Genomic DNA, 10,138 nt, shown 5'->3' with positions numbered 1-10,138 from the left:
CGATAGAAAATTTGGTACTGAAAAACGAATTGAGCTAACCATGAAGGAGACTAAGGACAAATACAAGGACCAAACCCTATATTCAAAGAATCCAGATAATTCTGTATCCGATGAAACCTTCAACGAATATCTTGCTCCGTACTCATGTTAAAATCTTGCGGAAAATCTTTCTTCATCAACCATCGAACTTAGAAATTCCAAAATATCAACACAAACATCTTCGATATTTTTGAAGATATTTTCAAAAATATTCTCGTCTGAAATTATTTATCTCTTCGTGCTATCTATATTACATCATAAAGGAAACTAGTTAGTATTTATATTCTATAAACCTTCAAATTTAAAATATGAATGTTTTGAAGTAGTGTTGGGAACTGATGCATGAGTTAGTATAATATAATGACACTTGATCAACGTGATTATATTACAGTAAGTCATGCTGAGTTTCTAACGGAACGTGATGATTCACAGACCATAACGTCGTCATGTGCCATGTTACACGACTCTTACATTCTATCTAATCTCCAAACATATCAAGAATATATTTTCTTGATAGTTCTATCTTTTCTCTTGAATTCTGGTAATTTGACAAATCAAGATCGTGCCATTACAAGTTCCTTCTCAGAACATTAACTATGTTCATTCCGAAATTCATATCTACAAATTCTGAACCATTATTCACTTGACTTAAAGTCGGGAAAAGAAAACAAAAGCAAGGAGCTCTGAAATATAAGGGAGAATAAAAAGCCCGATAACAACACTTAAACTATAAACCGTGTATATCAATGTCTATCGCAACATAAAGACACGGGAGAATTAAAAACACTATAACCCCAAGGGCAAAGTAGAAATAAACAGATTCCTCCGGTGGAATTTGGAAAAGGAGAATGATTGTTGTGATAGTAAGAATAAGGACAAGGATCAGAACTGGATTAAGCATTTTCACAATCTTTTGAATTTGGGAATTTAGTATAGGAGTGGTAAAAATAATGGAACGGAAAAAGTTTAATTTATAATGGAAATATCAAGGAAGATCTCTGTATTTAATTATAGAGATCTTAATTTCCTTATTCGCCGAAGAATCAAATCTTTTAGATTTCGATGATTTTCTTTATATCCCTTGAATTTCGGAATTCAACCCTATCTACGTCAAAAGATATGACGAAACTTTACCTTTCTCATTTCACTCTTTTGCGATAGCTTCACTCGTACTCTCCACATAACAAATGATTTTATCCATATTACTCACTAACGATAAAAACTCTAATTTCTAGCTCGTATGCGACATGAAATTTTTTTATTGTTAGCCATAACCACCTCACTCAAATTTCAGGACGAAATTTCTTTAACGGGTAGGTACTGTGACGACCCAGAAATTTCCGACCAAATTTAAACTTAAATCTTATTATGATCTCGACACGATAAGCAAAGTCTGTAAAGTTGAATCTCAAAATTTTTGAACTGCTTCGTATATTCAATTGACCTTCGACCATTCTCGACAATTCACGAACCACTGTTTGTAAATAGATACATAAATATTTAAACATATGAATATATATAATAACAATTTGAAATATTATATGTTGTTGTTATTAAAGCTAAGTATATAAAATAAAATAAAAAATATGATATTATGATAATTAATATTTTAAAACATATCTATGAATATAAATAAAGTATATTAAATATATATATTTTGTGATATTGAATTTATTTCGTAAACGATGGTAACGCTCAATTGTTATTAAATAAATAGTAAATGAGTTAAGAAGGAACTTATGTGATTTTAAAATAAATGGTAATCCGAAAGTGAGTTCTATAAATTTTAGGCTTACTAAAAATGTATTTAGGATCTAGTTATTAAATTTTAAAACTTTTTATATTTTACTTAGGGTTAAGAGTGAATAATTATTGTAATTTTTATTTAATAGTTAATGACCGAATTTTATACCATAATGACCAAAATAAATAAAGATAATTATTGTAAAAATATGGGATTTTTCTGAACACTTTTATTCGTCATTGATTAACGACGGAGTACGAAATCCGGCCCGTGATAGAAATAGTAAATGGCAGCTATAGAATGCACGTTTACTTATTTATTTTTTCTTTGATTATTATATTTAATAAAATATTATTGTTATTAATTATTGATTAATATTATATTCATAATTATAATTATAAGATTACATATATCATAGACACAATTAAACCAACACTTGTGTTTCTCCATCCTGACCACATCAACCTTCGACCACCTACCTCCACCACCTCTGCCGCCGACCACCACAGCTCAACCTCCGGTCACCACCTCTTTATATATCTATCTCTCGTCTCCTAACTCTCTATATTTCATTTATTTATTTTTTATTTTTTTTGGTGAATCACCACCCTACAACTACAATTACCGCCATCTTCTTCAACCCCCACGACACCACCGTGAATCCCCACGTGCTTAACCATCATCTTCATTTAATCACCACTATCAACCACCATGATCCACCACCTTCCTCTCTCCTATCTATCTCTTCTTCTTCTTTACAAACCCACGAAAACCACCTCCTTCTTTCTTGATTTTTTTTGAAACCGTCACCTCACCACCTTACACCACCCTCACTAAATCGAAACCCACTTGTAATTCTCACAATTCGCTGCTGCACTTTTTGTTTTCCGTTTACAGCTGTCCAAAACAACAGCCTACGCTGCTGCTTTATTTTCTGTCTCCTATCTGTTTTATTACTGCTACGACTAAGAAAACACGATACATGATGATGACGTGAAAGATAGTTGATAATGATAACGATTTAGACGATGATATCTGATGTATGATGATGAACAATGAGATAGAGAAAGGATGATGGTGATAATGTTTTTAATAAGAATGATGATGATCATAATGATATAATGCAACGTATGATGATGATGGAAAGTTGAAGATGATCAACCAGGATTACTGCTACGTTCCCGCTTCTGATTCAATTTCACATCATAATTCAAACCTTGAACTCACTATCATGATTGTTGAATGCCCCTTGGTCGATTATTTTTTTTTAGGAGGAATAAGAAGAAAGCAGAACTGATGGGTTAAAAGAATTTAAGGTGGTAAAAATTTCAGAAATGAACACGTAGAGGAATGGTTAGGCGAGTGGTAGTTGAACGAGAGGTCCTGTGTTCGATTCCCATTTGCTGCAGTCTTTTTTTTTCCAGCAAGAGTTAGCCATTCAAGTCAGGCCCATGGGGGGCTTGATTAATTATTTCTTGGGCTCTTAAATTCATGTATGAGCCGAGAAGTCTGTGAAGGAAGATGAGCATGAGGAGATTGAAACAACAATCGAATTGTTGTATGATTAGAGTTTGATGATTAAATTTAGATTGATATTAAGATGGTGATAATAATAAAGATAATTAGATGATAAGTAAAACAGAAAATAAGAAATGGAACAGTGGTTAAGGGGTGTTATCGTTAAGGAACGAGAGGTCTCGGGTTCAAGTCTCGTATGGGACATTTCTTTTTAGAAAAGCATTCTTTTGAAAGGGTATATACTTCTACTTCCATTTCCATTATTATTATTGTTATTATTGTTATTGTTGTTATTATTATCATTATTATTAGTATTTTTATTATTAAGTATTAGTTATCACTCATTATTAGTATTATGATTATAGTCACAACTATAAATAATAATATTATTATTATGATACAATTTTTCATTTATTAGGATTATAAATACAAGTATGAATATTATTATTATTATTATCACTAATAGTCGTATTATTATTATTATTATTATTATTATTATTATTATTATTATTATTATTATTATTATTATTATGATTATTATTATTATTATTATTATTATTATTATTATTATTATGAAAATAATACGAGTTATCATTATTTTCATTAATATTAGTATTAGTATCACTTTTGTAACTATTAGTATTATTATTATTATTATTAAACAAAAGTATCATTTTTAACAATATCATTATTATTGTTAATTTTATCCTTTTTAATAAAGTTATTATTATTAGTAAATCATTAATATCAAAACTATCATTTTTAAACAAATAAATATTTGTACATAAAACATACTTATTACATATACCACAATTATAGTAAAATTTCATATAATATATATATAAATCATATTAACATTACTTATATAAAAACTTACATATAACAAATTAGGTATTTTTTTTCTAAATATATATGTAAATAATAATATAACTATATTAATCACTTTCAACACATATACAAAATAAATAAAATATAAATTAAGATATAACATAAAGTCTATGTTTTTAAAAGAAATCTAGTATAAATCTTATATAACCACAAAAAATATATATAAATAATAATAAATGAAATTATGATATTTCTATTATATGTTTTAATAGAAATGCAATTAATATAGGTTCGTGAATTCGAGGCCAACCCTGCATTGTTCAATATCGTCATATGTATTTTTACTACAATATACAGTATTGTGAGTTTCATTTGCTCCCTTTTTAAATGCTTTTGCAATATATATTTTTTTGGGACTGAGAATACATGCGCTGCTTTTATAACTATTTTACGAAATAGACACAAGTAATCGAAAAATACATTATATGGTTGGATTATTAAACCGAATATCGCCCCTTCAAGTCTGGTAACCTAAGAATTAGGGAAATGGACCCTAATTGACGCGAATCCTAAAGGTAGATCTATCGGGCCCAACGAGCCCCATCCAGGGTATGGATGCTTTAGTACTTCGAGGTATTATTTAGTATATTAGCTGTGCGCAGTATACTGGGGGATATTCTATATGCATCTTGTTAAGGTCAGTTACCAGGTGTTCAATCCATATGAATAATTTTTATCTCTATGCAGTTTGCGAAATGCCTGATATGAGATGTGTATTTATGAGAAATGAAAATCTTGTGGTCTATTAAAATGATGAAAATGATCGTTTATGATAAACTAATGAACTCACCAACCTTTTGGTTGACACTTTAAAGCATGTTTATTCTCATGTATGAAAGAAATCTTCCGCAGTGCATTTGCTCATTTTAGAGATATTACTTGGAGTCATTCATGACATATTTCAAAAGATGTTGCATTCGAGTCGTTGAGTTCATCAAGATTATTATTAAGTCAATTATAGTTGAATATATTATGAAATGGTATGCATGCTGTCAACTTTCGTTGTAATGAAAGTTTGTCTTTTAAAAACGAATGCAATGTTTGTAAAATGTATCATTTAGAGGTCAAATACCTCGCGATGTAATCATATTTTATTGTATTCGTCCTTATGGATTTGGACGGGTCGTCTCAGTCATTCCTTGAGCGGTCGAATTTGAAAGGGAGCTTATTCAGATAATTTAGTAATTAAGATTGGGTTTGTACACAATTTATTATCCAAGACTAGTGGCCAGGTACACCTTGTGTGGAGAGGCAGGATCCTTTTAGTCCCAATAAATTGGCGACTGTTCGAAAAATCCAACAACCAAGTCCAACCGGTTTATTCTAGACACCATTTTATCCGGAATATCAAATTGTGTAAAGACAATAGTTAGGTTGATATGATTTATAATTGTATTTAAAATATTAAAGCAATATAATTAAAATAAGCTAGCTAGCTAGCATGCAACAGCTAAGGACAGAGAAGACGTGGTTCATCATGATTTAAGATAACGTAGTGTCGGGATGATTATGAGACACTCCTTGGATAGATATACCTTGGTGTGAACACTAGATTCCCTACTAAGCGGTTTCCGATTAGCATTTCACGAGGAACTAGGCTTTGAAGATTCTGATCGAATGGACTATGCTCAACTCCCGACACATTATCCGGTTTAAGGATATAAGCGGCCCATCTTGGATGCAATGAATACCTTGGGCGCACGAATAGAGTAGCATAGCCATGTATATAGAATATCCAACCTTTCTTAACACCTTAGTGTATCACCCAAGTGGGTGGTTATGGTTGTGTTTCGAATTCCTTTCTGTCAATGGTTTAGTAAAATCTAAGGGTTTGTAGACAAATTAGAACCTCGGATAGTTCTTAGTCATCCTTAAAGATTTATAAGCTTAGATTGTATTGTAGTGCGTTAATTTCCCATTTATGATTTAAACCAGCCCTTACTTAAAACTACCCAATAAATCCCTTAGTTATCCACCATGTACTAGACTTATAGTGGTTCCATAGCTTCTAACCTTGACCATACTCAAGTGGTCCTATAGTACATCAACACTGTAATTTACTGTTGTGACAGTATTTTCTCGAGTCTTATACTCTTGACCAATGTCTTGATCTGGTCCTACGGTAATTCCCCATGTACTTTATAGTAAATCCGATGAGTTCATACCTTGACCAATGTATAAACATAGATAATTAATTACCTTTATAATAGTCGACTTTATAAAAGGTTTTAATCACGTTTATTGGTGGAAGGACGACGAGGTTTAATATCATAGACAGAAAGCGAGTACGAAACGATAATCATCCCTAACTAACATTAATAAATCATGGCAATCAATCAAGCAATTACTCACACATCATGGCAACAAGCATTTCTAATATTAATAAATCACAAACATCGAACAAGAATATTATAATAAATTAATAAACGAAATGATAGATGTTACCAAATAATGTCGGCAGAATAACACTTGTATTTCTTCATAATATCCATAGCGTTACAATGCTTGATGGCTTCTACTACTAACTACATACTATTCTCCTATTGATCACTAGAGAGCGACAATAGAGAGATAATTATTTTCCTAATCTCTGTACTTTTCTCTCTCTAGAATCTAGAGAGAGAAAGTAGAGAGAGAACTAATCTCCTATAGATCACTAGAGAGCAACTATAGAGAGATATTTATAGAGAGAAGTGAGAAAGGTGTGTGTTAAAATGGTGGGATGATGTCCCCATTTATAGGAAATGCATGGTGGCGAAATTGTAATTAAATTGCTGAAAAATCCCTGGCAGGCCGTTTGGCAGACCGTTTTCCATTATGGCAAGCCGTTTGGTAAGCCGTTTGCTGGATCGCATCTTGTCTTTCACCATTTTCGCTCTAGAATCTTCGTTTTAGCTCCGTTTTTGACGATTCTTGCTCCCACGCGTTCGTAATTGACTATCCTACAACATGAGATTAAGTAAATAAACTTTTCCAAAAATTATAAAAATAAGTTATTTAAACGCGAGTTAATCGTCTTGGCCGGTTTTGCTCTTTTTTCATCCGTTTTTAGTGATTCTTGAAACATAGCCTTTGTAATGACATAATCTACCAAATGAAGCAAATAAATGCTTATTTAGATGATAAAGTCAATTACTTTATCATAAATAGGGCTAATATTGGGGGTAAAAACGTGACTTTTTAGCCGATATCAGGGGCTATAGCCGACCTGTTATCACATAATATCTTTGTTGCTGATAATTGAGGATGCGTAAGTTCGGCCAGTATTCTTCGCAACCAAACAACTTGACAGCGCGCCAAATATAAGGATATATATTCCGCTTTCGTTGTAGAAAGAGCTACAACCTTTTGCTTCTTTGATTGCCATGAAATTGCACCTGAACCCATAAAAAACACGAACCCGGATGTGCTTTTGCTATCATCAAGATTTCTGCCCCAGTCACTATCATTGTACCCAATTAAACTTGAATTATTCACCCTTTTATAATAAAGTCCATGATCTGATGTTCCACTCACATAACGAAGTATTCTCTTTGTTGCCTCCCAATGACTCTTCTTTGGGCACTTAAAAAATCTACTTACCATGCTCACAGAGAACACAATATCAGGATGTGTAGCAGTCAAATACATGAGACTTCCTACCAAACTTCGATAAACACAAGCATCAACTTCTTTTTCTATCACGTCTTATGATAACTTCAGTCCAAACTCCATAGACGCAGGAGAACCGTCTTGCATCCTTAACCTCTTCAAATCCTCCTTTGCATATTTCTTTTGAGAGATAACTATTTCATCATTTTTCTGATTCACTTCAATCTCGAGAAAATAATGAAGTCGTCCCAAATCAGTCATCTCAAATTCTTTTTTCAGAACATCCTTAAATTCTTCACCCATCCTTATGCAATTCCCAGTAAATATCAGGTCATCAACGTAAACACAAACAAACAAAAAATTACCTTTGTTTTCTTTGATGTAAAGAGTATGCTCGTAAGGACACCTTTTGAAGCCATTTTTCACAAAATAAGCATCTATGCGACTATACCAGGCCCGTGGTACCTGTTCTAGTCCATATAAAGCTTTCTTAAAACGACGCACTCTATATTCTTCACCCTTTTTTATATAACCTGGGGGTTGATCAATATACACTTCTTCTTTTAGAACACCATGTAGAAAAAGCCGATTTTACATCCATTTGATGTACTTTCCATCCATTTTGAGCTGCCTACGCCAAAACCTATAGTTTCAAGACGTATAACTGGAGCAAACACTTCAGTATAATCGATTCCATATTTTTTCTTGTAGCCTTTTACAACCAAACGAGCTTTATGTTTTTCAACATTTCCCTTTTCATTTGACTTCGTCTTATAGACCCATATTACACCAATTGGCCTATGCCCATTTGGAATCTCGATAAGTTCCCATGTTTGATTTTTCATAATTGATGCAATCTCCTGATCCATTGCTTCTTTCCACTTACTGCTAACAACAGCCTCCTCATAATCAATTGGATCAGCATCTACAAACAAGGCAAAATCCACAAATTCATCTAGCAAAATTTCTTGTGAATTGTCATAAATATCTTGTAAGTCACGCATCTTTCTTGGTGTTGATTCAGGTGATTCAGATGATGTTGATGCATCTGGTGAACTAGGTGTGTTGTCTTTCCCATTCTGATTTATGTTAGGAGGGATGTGCTCATTTTCAACTTAAACAACTACTGATTTGTTATGTTTAAAAGACCAGCCCCATTATCATTCTTCATCGAATAAACATCTCGACTAATAATTGTCTTCTTTGTAATGGGATTGTATAATTTGTAGGCCTTTGATTGCTCACTATAACCTCCAAATATACATTTCTCAGACTTGTCATCCAATTTTCCCCTCTTCTGATCTGGTACATGAGCGTAAGCAATGCACCTAAATATTTGAAGATGTGAAACACAATGTTTTTGTCCATTCCAAGCTTCTTGAGGCGTCATTTCTTGAACACTTTTTGAAGAAGCCTGATTTAGAAGATAAACCGTACAAGCAACTCCTTCTGCCCGAAATATATTTGTTAGTTCTTTACCCTTCAACATGCTCCTTGCCAGTTCCATTATAGTTCGATTCTTCCTTTTCACTACACCGTTTTGTTGCGGAGTGTAACTTGTTGTCAGTTGATGTTGTATGCCACTATCCTTTAGAAAATTCCGAAATTCATGAGAGAGGTAGTCTCCACCACGTTCTGAATGCAACAATTTTAATGAAAACCCGCTTTGTTTCTCTGCTAGGGCTTTGAACTCCTTGAAGTAAGAGAACATGTCTGACGTTTCTTTTAAAAAATACACCCATGTCTTTCTTGTATAATCATCAATAAATGTTAAGGCATACCGACTTCCTCCAATAGAGGTGGCTCTCATGGGTCAACAAATATATTTGTGTACAAGCTCCAAGGGATTTGAAGCCCTCCATGATTTTCCACTTGAAAATGACCCAGGATTGTGTTTGCCAAGAGCACATCCTTCACAAACCCTTTCTTGATTATTGATTATAAGCAAACCGCGTACCATATGTTTCTTGTACATATGCGATAAAGACATAAAACTCAAGTGTCCATAACGAAAATGCCACAACCATGAATTGTCTTTAACAATGTTACTAAAACATGATGGAGCATCAGTTAGAAACTTATATGGAAACATCTTATTTCGAGTCATTGGTACCTTTACAAGGAGAGTATCATCCTTGTTCATGATCTTGCATGTTTCACCCTTAAATGTTACAGTATACCCTTTCAAGAGTAGTTGCCCAACACTAAGTAGATTATCTTTAAGTCCTGGTACAAAATACACATTAGAAAATTTCTTTGCACCTCCTTTTGTATTCACTGATATATCACCGCTTCCCTTAACAAGAAGTGTTTTATCGTCACCGATACGCACTACCCTTTAAAGAGACTAGTCCAAAG

The 10,138-nt window shown here is 32.8% G+C and overlaps 1 protein-coding gene across 1 annotated transcript; it reads right to left on the bottom strand.

Moving 5' to 3' along the window:
* Window positions 1-7,369: 7,369 nt before the first annotated feature.
* LOC139888307 (secreted RxLR effector protein 161-like) lies at window positions 7,370-7,819 on the bottom strand. The gene has a single exon (XM_071871325.1). It carries the CDS (start codon window positions 7,817-7,819, stop codon window positions 7,370-7,372), a length of 450 nt encoding a protein of 149 aa, XP_071727426.1.
* Window positions 7,820-10,138: the final 2,319 nt, after the last annotated feature.

This window comes from Rutidosis leptorrhynchoides, chromosome 1, assembly GCF_046630445.1.
Source record: "Rutidosis leptorrhynchoides isolate AG116_Rl617_1_P2 chromosome 1, CSIRO_AGI_Rlap_v1, whole genome shotgun sequence".
NCBI lineage: Eukaryota > Viridiplantae > Streptophyta > Magnoliopsida > Asterales > Asteraceae > Rutidosis > Rutidosis leptorrhynchoides.
This window is presented reverse-complemented; position numbering and strand designations above follow the sequence as displayed.

Excerpts from the sequence above, each read along its gene's own strand:
- LOC139888307 (XM_071871325.1), bottom strand. The coding sequence starts at position 7,819 with ATGTATTTGACTGCTACACATCCTGATATTGTGTTCTCTGTGAGCATG.